Source organism: Typopeltis vanoorti, chromosome 12 (assembly GCF_054136105.1).
Source record: "Typopeltis vanoorti isolate ZY-2024b chromosome 12, IOZ_Tvanoo_1.0, whole genome shotgun sequence".
Taxonomy (NCBI): domain Eukaryota; kingdom Metazoa; phylum Arthropoda; class Arachnida; order Uropygi; family Thelyphonidae; genus Typopeltis; species Typopeltis vanoorti.
Window position 1 is genome coordinate 37,558,079 of NC_143560.1, and position 21,048 is coordinate 37,579,126.

General features: G+C 34.5%; 1 protein-coding gene across 2 annotated transcripts in view; it reads right to left on the minus strand.

Annotated features, from left to right (window-relative positions):
* LOC150100706 (ubiquitin-like protein 3) overlaps nucleotides 1-21,048 on the minus strand; it is a 101,056-nt gene that overhangs the window by 70,331 nt on the left and 9,677 nt on the right. For both annotated transcript variants that reach the window (XM_090401544.1, XM_090401545.1), the window contains exons 2-3: nucleotides 6,318-6,426; nucleotides 2,273-2,359 (exon numbers count right to left, since the gene is read on the minus strand). In XM_090401544.1, coding sequence (XP_090257670.1) covers nucleotides 2,273-2,359; nucleotides 6,318-6,426 — 196 coding nt within the window. The remainder of the gene's footprint in view (nucleotides 1-2,272; nucleotides 2,360-6,317; nucleotides 6,427-21,048) is intronic.

Genomic DNA, 21,048 nt, shown 5'->3' on the forward strand with positions numbered 1-21,048 from the left:
CCTTTCTTGTATACTGGGATGATCTTTCCAGTTCTCCAGTCATCTGGGATCTCTCCTGTTTGTAGTATTTTATTGAATAGGGTTGTTAAATATTCTATTGATATGCTGCCTCCATATGACCACAGTTCAGTAGGGATAGTATCAATGTCTCTGGTGCTTTATTGTTTTTCATCTGTTTTATTGCGTATCTAACTGTAAAATTTTTGGGGGATCATTATTTTCTTCCATTGTTGACATTGTAGTTTTGTTTCCTTGGTGGAAGATAGTCTTAAAATGGTTTGACCAGATTTTTCTTATATATTCAATATTCCCGGTTTCAGTCATCTTGTTGTTTATCATTGTTACTGCTTTTGCTGAGAATTCCTTTGTAATTTCTCTTACAGTATCATGGAAGACTTTTAGGTTGTTTTGTTGATATGCTTCTTGGCATTTCTTAGCTTTTTCTTCTAACCACTTTTCTTTGGCTTTTTTGCATAGGTTATCAACTTTATTTTTTAGTGCTCTGTATTTTTCTCTATTCTCTTCATTGTTTTGTTGGTTTACAAGTATCTTGGCCTCTCTTTTCTCTTCTATGGTAGCTATGATTTCTTGGGTTATCCACTGTTTGTTTATTTTGGGTTTGGAACCCAGAGTGTCTTTTGCAATTGATAACACTGTTTCTTTTCCTTCTTCCCAGTATTTTCCGCTGTTCTGGAAGATGAAGGGTTTTAATTTCAAGCACATCTGTTCTAAAAATCGACTTCTGCTTGAGCTATCTTTTAGTTTTGATAGGTTGATGTTTTCTTCTTTTCTGATATTATTTTTCCTGTTGAATTTTACCTTCACTTTGGCAGTTAATATTTCGTGGTCAGTGTCAAAATCAAAACTTCTTAATGCTCATACATTATTTACTGATCTTTTCCGTTGTTTGTTTATGATGATATAGTCTATGCAGTTCTTTATATTACCATCTGGGGATGTCCATGTATATTTATTATTAGGGCATTGATAGAACAATGTGTTTTTAATCATTAGATCGTTTGCTTTACAGAAGTGGAGTAATTGTTCTCCTCTGTCGTTAAGCTCTGCGTATCCAAATTTTTCCATCACATCTTTTTTGTCTGCTGTGAACTGTCCTATTTTAGCATTAAAATCTCCCATCACTATCATGAGTTCTCTATTTTTGGGATTATCTATTTCCTATTGTAGTTCTTCATAGAAATTTTCTATTTCTTCCTCTGAATGGTTACTGTCTGGTGCATATATTTGGATTATTTTAATTGTTTGACCTTTTTCTTTTGCTTGAAGTTTGGCTGTTATTATTCTAGGAGACACTGGGTTTATTTCAATTACTGAGTGTGCAAGTTTCTTTTCAATTAATAATGCAACTCCTTCTCTGTGTATGTTATCTTTTCTTCCTGAGAAGTACAGTCTTCCTTCTGGTAAATCCATGAATCCATCTCCACACCAACGTGTCTCTGATAAACTTAAAATACTCCATTTCAGTCTTTTTAAATTTTCCTGGACTAATTGCAATTTTCCAGATCGGTATAGTGATCTTATGTTGAGGGTGGCTACATGTTTCACATCCTTGGCTGACCACATTGTTGATTTCTCACCTATTCTATGTGGTCTTCGAGTAGGCGTGTCAGTTCTTCCGTATGCAGTAGCACTATCTCGGTTTGTAGACTTTCTCCTGCTCATGAAAGTTACTAGAATAATAATGTAGCCAGCTTGACATGCCTCTGCTACATTCTTTGGTCCACGGCTCTTTATTTTTTATTCAGAGCAACCCATTTGGGTTTCCCCCATCCGCCACCTGGGGGACGCACCTGGTAGGAGTGTGGTCTCCCCCCAAGTATTGATAAATACAGTACAGTAAATGTATTTTCTCATCTTCATAATTTTCTTAACATTTCCTTTTCTCTAGCTTACTTTATTGTAAGAATACAGTATATAATACATATAACATGCAAAATATGTATCAATCGACTGTTTATATTATCGGTAAAGCTTCCGGTCAGCAGTAGGCTATTGGTAGTTATGTTTATGGGAGTCAAATGTTATAAGCAGATTTTCAACTGTGCACAGGTGGAGGGATCGGCACCCCTAATCCCCGTGTTGTTCAAGGTCAAATATTGTATCAGTATGTACTGTATTATCAGTACATGCTGATTCAAGCATGTAAAAAGTTACAACAATGGATACAGTCTTATAATAATGAGATTTTTTTTGTGTATAAGTAAATATAACTTTTTAACTATACATCAGATATTTTTATTTTAATCCTTACCTCCCAGAGTAACATTTCCATGAAGGAATCTTCCCTGGTATATAAGCCTTAATATTTCAGCTTTTGATACAGCTTCTTCAGCCCATTCTATTATTGTAAAAGAATGCATATAAGTATCTGATGTTCTTGCAAAATTCATGACTATAAACAGAAGGCATCAATTAGAATTTCCACAATTAACAAAGCAGACAGTGAAAACGTAACAATAACTACTAACATTACCATGTCAACCAATTATTCTTCATGCAATATCACTGTATATACATGTGTATGTGCACTGGAGGTTTACTAAAGTTACAATGCTATGTTTTATTTAAGCAAGCCCTTCTGGCCAGTTTACAGTCTATAGGATTTTTTGGAGAGTTTGTTACTTTCAAAATTAGTTCTCTCAGATTTAAATCTGGTTCTACATACTAATTTCTGCTTTATGAATCAGATGAATTCTATCTGGCATGTCTTCTATGTTTTCTTTCATACATAGATACTTCCTGTTAGTTCAGAATATTCATGACAACAATGTAAGGAATACTATAAATTTCCAGAGGGAAGGAAGGGTGCTTTAGTTTAGCTAAGGCAGTTAATCGGTGAATATACTCAATTTTCTTTATAAATGCAAGACAATGAAAGTGCTGGTGCTCTGTCTGGAGGGATTGGGGGCATTTTATCTTCTTCTTTTACAGTCTCCTTATATTTATTTTTTTTATAGCTGCTTGTGATGTCCCAGATGATACATAATATAGCTCAGCACTAGAAGTCAATATCTTGAAATGCTTTGAAAATATAAAATTTTTTTGAGTTGTAATGCTGTGTGAAGGAGGGGGGGGGGAGAAATCTACCTATATACAAGAATTTATGGTATAATAAATTTAGTTTAATCCTTTATCCAAGTGTGAGCAAACAAAGTTTGCACCTGAAAATATCTTCAGGACTGGGGTAAGGTAGTACAACACCGGGCAACTCGTAGCAAAGGTGGACCAGGCTAACATCACTCCTATCTCAGTATCTCCCATAATGCAAAACACATCTCCTTGCGGATATGTATAACATTATGCATTAAGGGAAGGGCCACTACCCAGACTAGTTTCGACCTTTATTGAGGTCTCTTCAGTGGGAGCCAGGCCCAGAGGTGGAGATACCAGGCAGAAGCAATGGCAGGCCAGCTTTACCTACAGGAGTTGCCAAATGATGTGCCACCTTTTTATTAAATTACTCTGGATACCCCAGTCCTGAAGATATTTTCAGGCGCAAACTTTGTTTGCTCACACTTGGATAAAGGATTAAACTAAATTTATTATAGTGTAACCAAGTGAAAAATAATCTTTCAACGTCTTTCTCTAAATCCAGAGAAATTTAATAAAAAGGTGGCACACCGTTTGGCAACTCCTATAGGTAAAGATGACCTGCCATTGCTTCTGCCTGGTATCTTCACCTCTGCGCCTGGCTCCCACTGAAGAGACCTCAATAAAGGTCGAAACTAGTCTGGGTGGTGGCCCTTACCTTAATGCATAACATTATACATATCCGCAAGGAGATGTGTTTTGCATTATGGGAGATACTGAGATAGGAGTGATGTTAGCTTGGTCCACCTTTGCTAGGAGTTGTCCGGTGTTGTACTACCTTATTCCAGTCCTGAAGATATTTTCAGGCACAAACTTTGTTTGCTTACACTTGGATAAAGGATTAAACTAAATTTATTATAGTCTAACCAAGTGAAAAATAAACTTTCAAGAATTTATGGTAAACCAAACAACCCAGGATAATGTTGTGAATTACATATGGTGAGAATATTGAGGAATGGAAGTATATCTTCCTTTTCTTCCTCTATAACTTTGTTATAGAAGAAGAAAAGAAGTGACTGTAGGTTAGAGGATATGTAACTATATGGTAAGCATTACTAATACATCTCAGCGAGATTTTGGACTTGAGAGACAGAGAAGATCGTTTTGAACATCGCATTTTGTACTAACCTTAAATATGATCAGGTAAACAACCATATTATATTAATCCTTCAACCCAAATGACAAGCATATACAAGAATTGTTATATTTATTCATGGAAGGCCATTTTGTTACTGGTCTTTGTTGTGTGTGTGTGTGTTATTATAATGCATGTTACATAGAAATATTATTATATAAAAATTCTGATTTTAGAATGCACGTTTATTTGTCAAGCATTCTCATCATTCTTAAGCTTTTTGTTGTATATATTGATATTCTGGAGACCAATAAAATCCATCAGTCATTTAATTTTATCATGTTTAAGATGTGACATCTTTCAGAAGTTATTTTTTTTTAATAGAATAAGATATGAGTAAACATACAAGTAGGTTTTAATTACTAGAACTAATATTTCACTGATACTTTAGTTGTCATCAGATACAGAAATTATGAAACGAAAAGAATATAAATTTTGCTATTATTACAATTATTAATATAAACAATACACACTTATATATTTGTTTTGAATCAGTCAAAATAGAACGATGATCAGTTCTTATTTCAAATCCTCTACTTTTGTTTCCTAAATCTGGGTGAAGATATTACTATCAATAATGTAATCATTAACAATGTAATTTTTTTTTGCTTTGTGTACATGCTCTTCATGTGAATTTATACAGTGTTGAGCCAGAACATGGTGTTAGTAATAACACCATCATGTCCAACAGAAATCTAGGGTTATTAGCTCTACTCTTTTCTTAGCTATGTGGTCGATTTTCTACTCTGCTCTTTAAATCTTTAAAAAAGAGCCAACTTTCCCTTTTTTTTTTTCATTATGTCAGCTGCCATTTCTAATGACTCAAAACAAAAAAAAAAAAAAAAAAAAAAAAAAAAAAAAAAAAAACACCACCATTTACTATTAGAGCAACCTTCAGAAGGGTTGGTTGTTTGGAATTATGGCTGAAGCAATAATATGAGGCTAGTGTATTTTATCTGTTAATTGTGTGCGTGTTGTTCTGGACAGTTTGTCTATTTCGTAGGATTGTAAACCTATCCTTTAGATGGACCATAATTAAAAATAAGTCGTACTCTTCCACTGTCAATCTGGAAAGGTGCCTGCATCACTAAACGAAACTGCTCCCTATTTACAAAATGTATTTTAATGTTTTTAGTGCCATGAAACTCCATAAATGTCAAAAAAAACTAATTATTCCCTTTCACTTGAAACATGTTACTTCTGAACAAAAATTAATTCCATGAAGTGTTTTAGCTAGCTTTGTGTCCTTAAATTACTGAGATTCCCAGATTTCCTTGATTATGTTCAAAAGAAAACAGTAAGCAATTAACATATGTTCAGTTTCTGCTGGATACATTTTCATTGGAAAGTCATTTCCCATCGCTGCAGATATGATCATCCTCATCTATCACACATACAGCTCATGAAATTATGCCTTAAACTTGTTCACGTTTCCACACTCTCAGGAAATGCATTCCACACACCAACCACTCTCCAAGCAAAAAACTTTGCTTCTCATTCCATTGCTCTCTCTCTTTCTCTCCTTATACAGCTAGAGTTGGCCTCCTGTTCTATTCCTGTCTCCCCTAGTCTGTGCAAAATCTCTTCCACATTAATCCAGTATGAACCCCTTGCCAACTTATGTCTTAATCATACCCTCCTCAATCTTCCTCCTATCTACAAGACTCTGAAAACTGCACTTCCTAAATTTATAGTGCTGTCACAAGAGGCACACAAAGACCAGTTCCTGTAAGTCACATATCAATTACAAATGGCAAATAGTGTGTGTGTGCATGTGCATGCACATTAAACCGATATCAAATTATCTATCTGTAGATGAGGATGGTCATGCTGAGATTTTTCCATTTTTTAGAAACAAATGAAACATATATTTAGAAACAAATGAAAAAATAAAATAAAGAAAAGGTATAACTTCATACTATTAATGAAATTTTGTAATTCTTTTTATTTAATATCAGCTTAATATTAAATCATTAAATTAAATAGTAAATCATATATGCACAAAAGTGATGCCTGCAGTTATGATACTTAACAATTAGCCATCTTCCCCAGATTCAAAAGAATTTCTTACCTTCTGGCCAATTATCAAACACAAATTGTGCTATATCAGCTGCTGAATCACTGGGGCTGAAGAGAAATTCCTTTGTCTTTCCACTTACTAAAATTAGTCGCAGGTTAATCTAAAAGACAATAAGGTGTATTACATATTGATGAATATAACATTTCAAAATTTTCACATTCATAAATTGATGAACATTTAAAATATAAAAATTTTTATATTTTAAGTAGTGCCATTCAAGTACAGTAGAATAATGATATACATACAAACATATCTATTTATAATAAGGTTAACTCCAACATCATCGTCTAAAGGAGATGTTTTTTTCTACATAATTAAAAAACATTAAAGCCTCCATACTTAATTAACAGCTGACATAAAAATACTTTTGATGAAAAAATATGTTGACTTTTTTTTTTATTATTATTATTCTTCATGTCAGTGCTTAATATTAGTGTGATGGGAAGTGGTCATACTATAGGCTGGGAAATATAGAAGATAAGTAGGAAATATTCAGGCAAATTTAGTGCAAAGTGGGTGCATCAATAGATCAATGACATGACACAAAAAGTAGTGGCAAGATTTTTCCTCCTGGATAACCAGATTTGTTATCCCACAGAAAAACAAAATGGTCTGAGTGCATATAGTAAAGTGAGGTGCAAATATGCATATAACGGGTCTACAATGTACTGTGAATGTAGTGTGCTCATTATGAAAAGGGAAATCTAGATCTTCATTGGTGTTTAGACTTATACAATGATTCTCCAACATCGTATATTGTTTAAGGAAAGTGACAACACTATCCATGTCTCAGAAAAGCTATCGTCTATGTTGTCAATTTCCTTAAACAATACATGATGCTAGATCTTCACTGGAAATCATCTAGTAGGATAAGAAACCTGATATAAAGGAGAAAAATAAGAATCTGGAATAAGGGACCAATAATCCATCCCAAAAGTATTTCTGTAACTTTTGGGATGGATTTCCATATTTCCAAAATTTCCATGAAATTTTGTAGGACAGGGATGGCCAGAAGTTTTTGTTAACTAATACAAACATCGTGTGTCAACAGAAAAAAAAAAAAGAACCCAGACTGTGAGAAAATGGAAACCAGTCTCATGGAGCAATAAACTAGGTAATCACTATATAAGCCTAGAGAATATTTTTATCTGAGTGACCTGAAGATGAGGTCTGGAAGTGGCAATTAATGGTATGCAGCTATTTCTAGGTATATGGTTCAGATCCAGCGGTTGTAATGTGGAATCATAACTGCTGGGCCCTACACTGATATTTTGCCCATTGTGTATCTATCCTATGATAGATTGTGGCAATTTTATGTAGTGGCCAAAACTTTCTAAAACAATAATGCTCCACATCACAGAGCAATCACTGTACATAGGTGGTTTGAAGATAATAATAATAATGTCTGAACATTGCAGTGGATCAACCTAATATTTGTGGAATGAAATGGAATAGAGGTAGGATATAGCCAGATGATTTATTAGTCAGTTTTGACGTCTCTGCCCTCTTCACAAACATCCCAATCAATGACACAATCCTTCTATTCCAGGACAAATTCCCTCCTGATATCACAGCACTCTTTGCACTTGTACAACATTCTGGCTATTTTGTGTGGCAAAACACTTTCTACCTACCAAAAGAAGGCACAGCTATGGGCTCACCATTACCCCCCCCCCATTGCTAACTTTTACATGGAACATTTTGAGCAACGTGTCTAATGTCTGGCCCCATGGCTGCCAGACATTAGACACTTTCCTCAGCCACCTAAACAAACAACACAAACACATATAATTCACAATTGAGATTAAAAAGCAGAACACACTGCCGTTTCTAGATACACTTGTCATACGTCTTCCTTCTGGGTCTTTCCTTCACTGTTTACCGGAAACCAACACATACTGGCCAACATATACACATAAACTCCTATCACCACCCAACACAAAAACCAGGAGTCATTAATAAGCTAAAAAACAGGGCTTTGAAGATTTGCTCCAATGAACAAGCACTTACAGATGAATTAAAACATCAGCAATACCTTCCTAAAAAATGGTTACAGCCAAAATACTCTCAACAAAATTCTGTACAAGCCCTCACTTAAAAACAAAAATAAACTAGACTACAATAAAACCTTAACCATTCCATACATTAAAGGGATATCACACAAAATAAACAGAATACTACAAAAATACAACCTTAAAGCCACCTTTAAACCTCTTGCAAAATTAAAGAGCTGACTCAAGTCATCCAAGGATCCACTCCCTCTGCTGGCCCACCCTGGAATATACCGTATTCACTGCACCTGTAATTTGCCTCATATAGGTGAAACAGGATGCACAATTATCAGAAAAAAAGGAACATAAACGACACATTAAATATAATAACTAAGATCAAGCTGGTCTTTCTGATCATGCCCTGAACACTTTACATAGAATTGACTGGAAAAGCACCTGTTGTTTACATCACCAAAACATGGTATGAATGTAAATTTAAGGAAGCTTGTGAGATTCTTATCAACTACCCAAATCTTAACAATAATGATGGTCTAAAAATCCCAAGAATATGGAAGGCACATAATCTACCCACTTAACCTTTCTCCCTAAGAGTTATAAATAGGACCATAGGTAAACTAGGATCTTAAATCTAATATAACAATTGTCATGTTAAATTAGGACATCATTTTTACTGCAACAAAACTATATGAAAGAATGTTTCTCTGATGTCTTATATAGAATATAGCTTTGATGTAGTTAATTTATTTTATTTCATTTATTTATTGCATTGGTTAAAGGTTGCAGCTCTTCTAAGTCTTACTGTAATTATTTTGACTCCAAAAGGAGAAGTAGTTGGCCACCCCTGTACTGTAGGTTTACAACCTCTCATGGGTGAGTCGCATTGGTAGGTTGGCAGAGTCTCTGCTACTAATGGCTCACGCAAAAAGTTAAGCAAGTTTGAGCACGGTTAGTAGTTGGAAGAGGTTCAATCATTCGATGCTGTTGGCACACTCTCCCTCGATTAGTCCAAAGACTCATCGAGGTGTCATATAATAATAATTTTATTTTCACTAGAGGTCAGGCCAGAAGAATAACTGTTGATCAAATCATTGTCTCTTCAGCATACTGTGTGAAATGTAATTTAGCTTGTCTTTGCGTGTATATATATATATATATATATGTGTATGTCTATACTCCAGATGATGACCTTAATAGTAACAGCCTGATTGGCCGTCTGCTCTTCTGCTCTCCAAAAGGCTGCAGGTACAAATCCTGCTGTGGGTAAAGATGTTTGCGACTGTCTGCGAAAATACTAGTGGTGGTGGTCAACAGTAGATGATGAAAGTAATTGCATTGTAGTTGATGGATTGAGCAGTGGAAATGGAGAGTTGTGGAGTAGGTGCCCTCCCTCGATGAGTCTTTGGACTCCCTGGAAGTGTCATGTAATAATAATAATAATAATAATAAAATAATAATCATAATATGAAGGTTGAAACATTGGGAAATTAAAATAATTATTTATAACATGGTTGTAGAGTCCATAATTTATGCAAAATGAATGCTGATCACCATGTAACACTAAAAGAAAAGAATTTGATAAAGCACTATCTGAAATGAGTAAGGGAAAAAGTACAGGTGTAGACATTATTCCTATAGAACTACTACAAAATCTAGGTGATGAGACAAAAACCTTACTCTATCAATTAATAGCCCAAATCTATGATAGAGGAAAAATACCAAAGGAGTTTATGATATCAACTATAATACCAATACCGAAAAAGAATAATGCTAATAAATGCAGCCAATTTAGAATAATAGCTTTAATCCCACATGTTAGCAAAATTCTGCTAAAAATTATTCAAAATATAATTTATTCAATGGATGAAGACCAATTTGGATTCAGAAAGAATAAAGAAACAAGAGAGGCAATACTTTGTTTAAGAACAATAATAGAAAGAAGAACAGACCTTAGTAAAAATATGTTTGCTTCCTTGATTTAGAGAAAGCATTTGATAAAGTAAACCAGCAAATACTTCTAAATTGTCTAACTAATATCGGCAAAGACTTGAGGGATAGGAAAATAATTTATCAAATTTATAAAAATCAAAATGGACTTATTAAAATCAATGATAAGAAGAAAATAATAAATATAAGGAGTGGAATAAGACAAGGATGTATACTTTCACCACTTTTACTTAATTTATATATTGAAAATGCCACAGGAAACTGAAGATAAAATCAATAGTGGAATAAAGACAAATGGTGAGGCAAGTCATGTGTATGATATTTGCTGATGACATAGCCCCTCTAGCAGAAAACAGAAGAATGTTAAAAGCAATACTAGAATTACTAAATAACCTCAAAAAATATAAAATGAAAATCAACACACATAAGACAAAAATCCTTGTTACAGGCAAAATTCATATCGATACAGAATATATAGACATCAGCAGAAAACAAATAAAATAAGTAAAAAGCTTTAAATACTTAGGATGCCTAATAACAAAAGATGGCAGAACAAGAGAAGATATGAGATTAAGAATAAACAATGCAAAAGCCCAATTCTCTAAGATGAAAAGCATTTTAACAGGAAACCTAAACCTACAATTGAAAAAAAAAAAAAAAAATTAATAAAGACATTGATATCGAGCATCGCTGTATGGATGTGAAACCTGGATTCTAGGCAGAGATGATGTAAGAAGATTGGAGGCTTTTGAAACGTGGTTTGAAACAAAATAAAATGGACAAAAGAAATAAAAAAATTAAAAAAATCAAACAAACAAGTTCTGAGAAAGATAAGCAAAACAAGAAGTCTAATTAGATAGATCAAAATTAGAAGGGATAGGTGGTATATTTCGGCATGATGAATTTGTGAAAAGAATAACTGAAGGCAAAACAGAGGGGAAAAACGAAGAGGCAGACCAAGGAAAAGCTTTGTTGACCAAGTCAAAGAAAGCACAGGTTTGAGGAGTTACCAGGAGATTAAGAAGAAAGCCAATGATAGAGCAGAATGGAGGAAATTGCTGCTGAGCTACCAGTCCCAAGACTAATGCGACTGATGATGAGATGCCATTGTTCCCAAAAGTAATCGTGCGAATGATTGCATCGGGGAAGGAGGGGGGGGGAGGAGTTAAAGCTTTGCTTGTCATTTCATACTTATGCTTTTTGTAGTTCTATATACTGTTAATTCTTCCATCTATAGTATTCTCTCAAGTACTTCTATCATAATCAAATGGTTTGTAATTCCTCATAAATCTTGAGGGAGATGTATGCATAACTACAAAAAGCATAAGCATGAAATGACAAGCAAAGCTTTTATGAATATGGAGCTCCCTACAACAGCAGACTACTTTTGTCTACAATTACTCTAAATTATAAATATTGGAAAAAAAGACAATGAGAACAATGGTGTAATGACACCATTAACCTAATTTTGTGATATTAACTCATCTGGAAAGCAAATCATTGGGCTGAAATATGTTTGAAGTTTGTTAAAATATAAAGATGGAAAAAAGAAGGGAAAAAAACCATCAAAGTTGGCTGAATGGTTAGCATATCCGCTCTCCAGCCAAAAGGCTGTGGGTTCGAATCCTGCCGTGGGCATGGATGTTTGTGATTGTCTGTGAAAACACTATTAGTGGTGGTGGCCTGTAGATGGTGTTGATGTAGTCACCGTTCGTTGTGGGTGGTGGAGACAGAGTTATAGAGTAGGTGCCCTCCCTCGATGAGTCTTTGGACTCCTTGGAGGTATCAAGTAATAATAATAATCATAAGTTAAAAATATACAAAAAACTGGAATATCAGAAATAATTAATATATTATGAAGACAAATAAATACAGCAAAGATAACACGATGGGAATTAAAATAGCTGAAAATATAAAATAACCCCAAAAACAAAATTAAAATGTGAAAACTAAATAAAGACTATATAGTTTTTAAAAGACCTAAGAAATCTAAAAACATAATAAAATACATGCGTACAATCTAAAATGCTGCTAAAATAAAGGGGTGAATGTATCTAGGGCAAAAAGCCGTTTCAGTGTGCTGTCTTCAGAAAAGTGGGAGGTTAGTGCGCACAATACATACTGTATCAATGAGCTACAATGTTTGGATTGGCAGAAAGTGTGTGCATATTTATGTTATGGAGATACCAAAATGCCAAACTTCAGAGATGACACAGGGTGAATGATATCGAGGGTTGGCAGCTCTATAATCTAAATATGCACAAGAAATTTTCTGCCAATCCAAACATTACAGTTTATTGATACAGTCTATATTATTATTATTTTTGTATATTTATCCTACACAGAGGTACAAGAACCTACAGCACAACAGTGCCATGTGTGAGGTGTAGATAGATGAGCATTGAGGAAGAAGAAGAAACCTATTGTCATTCTTGTTCTTAAAGAGCCGTAGGTTCAAATTGTTGGGAAACGCATCACAAGGAAGGCTGTTTCAGAGTACAAAGGTACATGGAATAAATGAGGAAGAGGAGAAGCAGATGAGTTTGCATTTGTACTAAAAGGTATTGTATGTACTATTGTACTGTACATATTTTTCTGGCATATGTGAAAATAAATTTTAAAAGTACAAACCTTAGCCACATATGCTGATGTACTGTCTCACTAATGAAAGGTTGCAAACCTTTCATTAATGAGACAAACATAAACAGATATATAATGAGTTGCATGACATCAGATCACCCTAGAATAGACCAGCACAGAAGACTGGAATAATTAGACGTTGAGATGGAAATAAAACATCAGTGGTGGAACTAATGCCAACAAAGATCAAAAATGAAAAATATTGCTAGTACCTATAACACACATTGCAGTGATGTGGGGTATAGGTTCTACCTCTCATGTATGACTTCAATATATATAATCCTGCTACTTGATTTACAGGCAATATTCCCTCTAATTTTTGCCAGCAAACATGCACACGAAAACTATCTGTGCACAAGTTTCCAGTTGCAGACTCAATGTGTGTGTGTGGGTGGGTGGGGGGAGGGGTGTAGGCTGTGTAAACAATAGCAAAAATCACAAACCAGAAACTCTTAATATGATAAGCCTAAAATTGGTGACAATACCTTTGTTAAAAGATGTTGAACGTTTTTTTTCACTTAGTTATACTATAAATTAGACGTCAAGAAATTATATTCTTGATCTTGTAGGTTGCATGCTAAATATTTCTATAAAAGCAAACCTAAATACTTATTCCTTCAGCTACTTAAATACTGCACATACCTGTGGTTTAAAAACAAATTACAGCAATCTACCATTTATCCAACTTTCAAAACAATAACCCTTTAATCAACCAATCTGTACCCTACATGTCAAACAACTTACTTCTAGTAGAGCATCATGTAATTGTGGTTCAACTATATAGTACTGGGTTTGCTATGATTATGCGACTGGGGGAAATGCCAACCAGCTTGTCACAGAGTCTGGCATTGGGGGGGCAGTTTTTTTTTATACTGTAGAAGTGTGTTCACGGAGTCAATTTGCTTGTTCTGGAGGACGAAAAACCTGAGTTTCCAGGTGAACCCCCCCCCCCACCTTCATATGAGACTGGCTAACTCACCTTTAGTCAAAAGAGACCAGATAAAGATTCCTCACGTAACTCACCTTTAGTCAAAAGAGACCAGATAAAGATTCCTCACGTTTTGGATGGGAATTGAACCGATGTCTTTCTGACCAAAGGGCGTCATCTATACTGACCGAGCTAAGGAGGCTCTAATATTTCTCATAATGTTGCCCATTTTTTATCTAGCCGTAACCTGTAAAACTGCAAGTACTAAATTAATTTGTTTAAATATGCATAGCCACAAAATTCCATCAAAGTTTGCATGACTGTACTGTCTAGAAAGTAGACACACTAAATAAATGTCACTGCAACTTGCTGATGTCAGTGTCCATTTATCCTCATGGCACAGGCTAAAAGTAACTAATTAGAGGATATTAAGTTGGAATAGGTTAGGATAATAGTGGAGTGGACACAATGGAGAAATTATTAAAATAAGTGATGTATGATTTATATAGAGCCTCTGTAGCTCAGTCAGTATAGACAAAGCCCTTTGGTCGGAAAGACCTAGGTTCAATTCCTAGTGAGGAACCTTTATCTGGTCTCTTTCGACCAAAGGTGAGCCAGCTGATCTCATACAGTTTTTTCACCCAGAACAGACAAACCAGCCCTATGAACACTCAAGAATTTATAACCATGAATACTTACGACAATATGTGGACAAACAAATGCCGTGATGCCCCTAGTTAACCATGAGTCAAATCATGGTAGTCAACCTCCTAGATAGGAGATGGCACTTGAATGGGATGATTTTTAATATAATTTGTTTTTATAGTAAATTCAAAAATTATTGACTGTAAGTTAGAAATTCTGAAAGAAAAATTTTTGTAAGTGCAGTTACTAGACATGTGTACATGCATAGCTTAGAGGGAACATTGTTCACAGAGTTAACCACTGCAGCATCATTAGCAACTGTTATAGACTCATTACAATTAATATTTAGTTATAGTTACTACATATTAAAAAGCAAAAATAACTATGTTTTGAAGTAGATACAGTAACAGTAATACTGTTCTTTTATTACAATACAGTAATACTGCATTATTACACTTTAGTAATGTATAGCATGTCTGTCAAACATGCTACACAATATTTTCCCAATTAATAATAAACTTTTGGTGTTAAATAGTACACGAGCAGAAAGTTATTTAAATTGCATAATTCATATTCAAGTAAGCACAGTTTCATAACTCTCTCAACTGTCAAATTATTTATACAAAAATACATCACTTGTATTTTCAGGCACATTCATATTGGGATGTGTTTTGTGCTGTATTAGTGCATGACACAGCACCTGGAGTGAACTCTTCTTTCTTCCTTTCTTTAATATTACTCCCACACACAAAAGGCAGAAGACCTTATAGCAAATAAATGCTGTGCGTGGGGGATATTCTTCCTGAAGTGCATCACAGGGAAGGCTGTTCCACAGAACTGAAGCAGATGGAATGAAAGATGATTGGGAGTAGCAGGTGTGGCAAATATGCAGTTCGACTGTGAAGGGATCATCTAGACTGGCAGAAATGGGAGGCATACTGGATGATAATTCTGGTGAACAATGGCCATAGAAATATCTGTAGAAGAGATACAATGCAGAAACTGATCTTCTATGGGAAAGTGGCTGAAGAGAGTCTCTAAGAGATGTGTTATTAATCAACTGAACAGCATCAAGAATTTTTAAGGTCTTAAATGCACCACCACAAGCATGAGAACAGTATTCTAAGGTTAACTGCATTTGGTATTTATATAGAGTAAGTAACTGTTCAGAAGAATGCCAAGTTTTTGGAAGTGATATGATTATGCCAGGAAAGAGATGAAGTATGAGTCAGTCTGGAGAAGAGATCTGGTCTTGACTGTAGAGCTGAGCATTATCAAAAGTAAGTGGAGAAGTTCTGGGGTCTGTTTTTGCAAGAAAACAAGCAAAACTGTGTTTTGGAAACACTGAAATTGACTAGGTTGTTCTCACTGTAACGGAATACTATGGAGATCAGTGTTCAGGGCACTTATAACATACAGATGACTTGAAGCTTGAGCACTGCATGGCAAGTAGGAAGCAGTGAAACTAAGAATAGGGTTTGATGTGGATTAGAGCACATCATTTATATCAATCAGGAAGAGCACATCCATCATTACATGTAGAGATTGATCTGAGAGAAAACTGGCAATATCTAATTATACAAGGATGAAGACAGCCCATATCATGGTAATTTGCTTAAAAGCTCTCAATGCCAGACCCTATCAAAACCTTTGGAGATATCAAGCAATGGGATAGGTTTCCCAATCCTTTACACAGAATGAGTCCAGAGGTGTGTAATGTAGGCAACATCACCTATGGATCTAGAGTGGCAAAATTCATATTGGTGGTCACTAATCAGCTTGCAACTCTCCAAGTGTTGAAGTTGACTGTTGATAACCTTCTCCATTACTATGGAGAAAACTGAGATGAAAGTGATAGGTCAATAGCTTGATGGCAGACATTTATCACTTTTTGGGAAGTGGTTGTACATGGGCTTGCTTTCGTGCTCCAGGGTGGATGCCAGCTGAGTACAGTTTAGTGTATGGATGATAAAAACCAGGTGTTATTCCAGGAGCAAGTCTTGAGCACAATGTGTGGGATTACATCAGGCCTTTGTCATATCCAAGTTATTCAAGATTCTTCTGATGTCTTTCTGGCAGAAGACCACAGGAGGTGTTCTTCTGCTCTAAGCAAAGAAGAAAGTAATTTGCCATGGACATCTATAGAGGAGTTGAAAGAAGAGAATGAAGCCAGGATGTCAACCTTGTATTTGATGATATAATGCTACTGTTAAGGTAAGATAGAGGAGGTAGTGCAGATGGACAAAAGTTGCACCCAACAGCTTTGGTCAAGGACTAGAAGACATGATTGCCAATAGCACAAGCAACGAGGTTTCATTTATCCTTGTTGAATTTAAACTTTGCCCTTTTAATGATGGTTTTAGAAGTGTTGCATGCAACAGTGTAGGCTGCGAAGACAGCTGGTGTTTTGGTCTCAAGGCACTTGTGATAAGCTGTTTGATTTTCTTGGACTGCCCTGGCACACTTCTTGGAAAAACATGGTTTGAATATGGAGTGGGAAATTTGAACTGAGTGAGGAATGAAAGCTTCCATTCCAACATGGGTTATTTCTGTAAAGATCACAGCAGGTATCTGGATCTGACGAATGAAAACAGTAATCTGATCCTGGAAAACAGAAGTAAATGTCATGCAAGTCCTCCCAATTGGCACTGTTGTAATGCAGAATAAATGAGGTTTTGAGTGCTGAAGGATGTTCCACCAGAGATGAAACTTGGATGAGATTGCGATCATTACCAAGAAAGCAGTCATCTGAACAGAGTATCTGGAAGGAGCACTAGAAAAGATCCAGAGTGTTGAGTGAGTGAAGGGGATTGTCATCATTGTTTTAAGTCATTGCTTACAGCAAAAATATCTGCCTCTCTTCCAGTTTGGTGAGTGAAATTCAAAAAAAAGAGAGCCAATTAGAACTGTGAATCCACAAGAAAGATGACGTTAAAGATTTTCTGAATTAACATTTTCTGTATTAGATGGTGGAACAAAAATGTTATTGAATCACTATGCATTTATTTCTAATAACAGTTTTCCCTTTCTTTTCAACAATCTTCATAGTATATTTGGAGAGTGATTGGGATTATCTGGTGGACATGAGAAATATACTGCACTTAATATAATGTTATTAAATATGTTTTAAATTTTAAATATTTTAAAAAAATTTCTATTTCTTTAAAATAATAAAATATCATTAGATCACTGATAGAGCAATATTAGATTATTGTTCTATCAGTGCAGCAAAATAGACACATATGGCAATTTTTATTACACTAAGCAGCTCTGAGTCAGTTTTCTCACAGAATTACCGCTCTTATCTTGTGGTTTGTTGGTTAAAATGAAAACATATTATCACTATCAGTAGCCAGCTGATTTTCATGCTGTAATATATGGTGAAGTTATTAGTTTTAAGTTTTATTTTTAAATTTGGATCACATTTAATAACTTGCTGGTAAGATACAAATTATTATTAATAATTTGATTTTTTTTATTTTATAATTTTAATATTTTCACTTTAGCTTTAGAATGAAAATAAATAAATTTGAGGTTTGGAAACAGGTCCGCACAGTTAGCCTAGTGGCTTTGTGCTTCGCAACCATATGCCTGAGGAAGGAGTGTCCTAGGTTCGATTCCCGTTGGTGACATGAAGAGCTGAAGGAGCCTCAGCCATAGCCAAGTTAGCTGGTCTTGAGCGTGGACAGTAGGTTTTTTCCCCAGTTTATCCTAGGGTTTTTCATCCTGCAGAGCAGGCAAACCGGCGTTGAGAACTCAATACTACAGGACATAGGGTACACCGGGGAGTAGGGATGACCATTTTATCCTGTGAACAGTTTGAGGTCTGATGATTAATAAACCCTCGACACTGTAAAGTAAAAGAGGGTAAAAGGAAGATGATGATGAGGTTTGGAAACATTTTAAAAATATATAAAAATGCAAAAAGCAGCTCAGGTGCAATTATTGTCCAAAGCAATATGTTATATGTAAGGGATTGCATGCTAGTGTGAATAGTATTATAAAAGGACTGTGGAAAATGCAGAACCTTCAAGTAGTTCAAAAATAATTAAAACTGGTAAGTCAAGTTTATTTTAATTCATGAGACTGTATCAAAATTGGCTTCAAAGACAGCATCTCAAATTGAACAACTGAGAATAGTTATTTTATATGAGAATTAATTTTAAAACCAAATAATGTAAAGAATCAGTCAGATACCTTAAAGTTAATTATGGACTTCTATGAGCATATAAAAGAATATGCAAATATCAGAAATTAAACAAAATCAGATGTCTGTTTCAGTCTTACTCTAGACGAGTGGACCAATATTGAAAATAAAAGGTATTTATTCATTCAGATGATGCAAATATTTTTAATTTAGATTAGTTCGTATACCCGGAAAATGTTCTCGGTTGTTATTCAAAATGTTCTGGACTTATGAATGCAAGAATTTTGAATAATTTTGAAAGGACATCGTGATTACAATGAGAGATGGAGAGCGAGTGATGCAGAAATTTGGACATGAAACATCATTTGAAAATTTACTCTGTCTTAATCATGCCATTCATTTAGCTGTTGTTGACAAATTTTATAAAACTAATATATTGCCCACACATGGCATTTATTTGCTATAGGCTCTTCTGCCTGTCATCTGTGGGAGTAATATATATATAAATAATAATAATAAATATATTTACAAATTTTTATTAGCAGAATTATAGTCCCAGGAATTATTATTATTAACACCAGACCTCCATGGAGTCAAAAGGCCTCATTGCGGGACTTGCAAAAAGTCTTTAGTCCCAGGAACAGAAAAATAGCGAAGACTCAGAAATCCTGATCAGCACAATATTACTTATAACCCTCCCAAGCTGCACATCATCTGCTAACAACTGAATTTCTCCCTGCAGTCCCACGACAACATCACAGACAAAGATTGAACAGTAACAAACTCTGTGGAACTCCACTACCTTCCTACTCGCTGATATTCTCCCTCCATATACAACTTTGATATCTATTGGAAAGCCAGTTACCAATAGACATCAGAGTTGGATATCAGACCTTGATATCCAAATCCATATGTTGCAACTTAAAAACCAACTTGTTATGCAGCATCCTGTCAAATGGCTTTGCAAAATCCCCCCCCCCCCAAATGACAATGAATATCTCACTCTCATCCATTGTTCATCCAAAATTAGATTGTTGTGAAATTATTAATATTTCATGTTTTATTTCTGCTGTTTTTCTCTTATATAATACATATTTATAAAAATAAAACTTTTTTTTTGTAAAAATCTAAACAGTCACACAACACCAAATTTACAATTCAACATGAAACAAAAAGTAACCAGAAAGTGAAAAAAAGTTTTTGTTAAAATGGCCAGCTGTACATACACAAATGTCGTGAACATGATACTGTTGAATAAGCATTATTTTCTAAACAGATAAGCTCAATAAATTTTGAAAGCAAAGTAACTTCTCAGTTACTCTCTCTTAATATGAGAAATGTAGATTAAAAAAGAATAACTACAAACATGCTCAAATTACTAATTGTGCATTTTAAGGGTAGTTATTTAAATCTGATACAAATTTATATCAAAATAAAAAAAAGTCTTCTATCTCTGATCCATACACTGTATAAACAATAATTTTCCAGGATGGGCTAAATTTGTTTACATTACTGGTGAGCATTTATATAGAAACAAAATGACATCCTTGGTGATCAGTATGTTATTTTCGACCACAAAATTAATTTAATAAGATAACTGATAACTGAACTGGGTTTTATTGGTCGGAATTTGATACAACTACTAGTTTTGCCATGTTAACTAGTGGCTTCATCTGGGTTTTTTGATGAACATACAAATATAAACTTAAAATAATAATTACTTAAATAAAGAGCTAATATATGTGCTTTAGCTTACGCTACAATACGCCGAAACTTTTATAGTTTACTATATTCAGTATGAAACTCTTTGATTCCGATCTTTGAGTTTCTTATTTGGCTTTGAAATAATGTGGGATTTAATATCCCCTTAATTAAAATAATTAAAACAACAAGCTTTGATTATGAAACAATACATAACTCGTAAGAGTAATGTATTGATATGCATGCACGCACACACACGCATACACACAGATTAGATTAAACGAAATAAGCCAACGATCAATTTAAAAATTTCGCAAATGAAAACAAAAATCATGGCATTTAAAGGACGAGATCATATTAGATCAAAAATAGCCATAGAAAATAACAGGACATGTTTAATTATTTAGGATGCATAATAACATATCAAAAAGATAAAAATAGAGATGAGAAAATAAAGAAATTTGAGAAAATCTATGGAAAACCAAAGGACAATGAATAAAAAAACAAGACGGGTAACTCAACTAAAATTTTATGAAGTAATGGCCACTCCCATTCTGTTATATGATTCAGAAACATGGATGGTTAAAAAGAAAGATGAAAATAAAATAAAACACAAGCTGCAGAGATGAGATTTTTGAGAACAATTAAAGGATGCACAAATTGGACTATATAAGAAATGAAGACATCAGAAGACAGCTAGATATT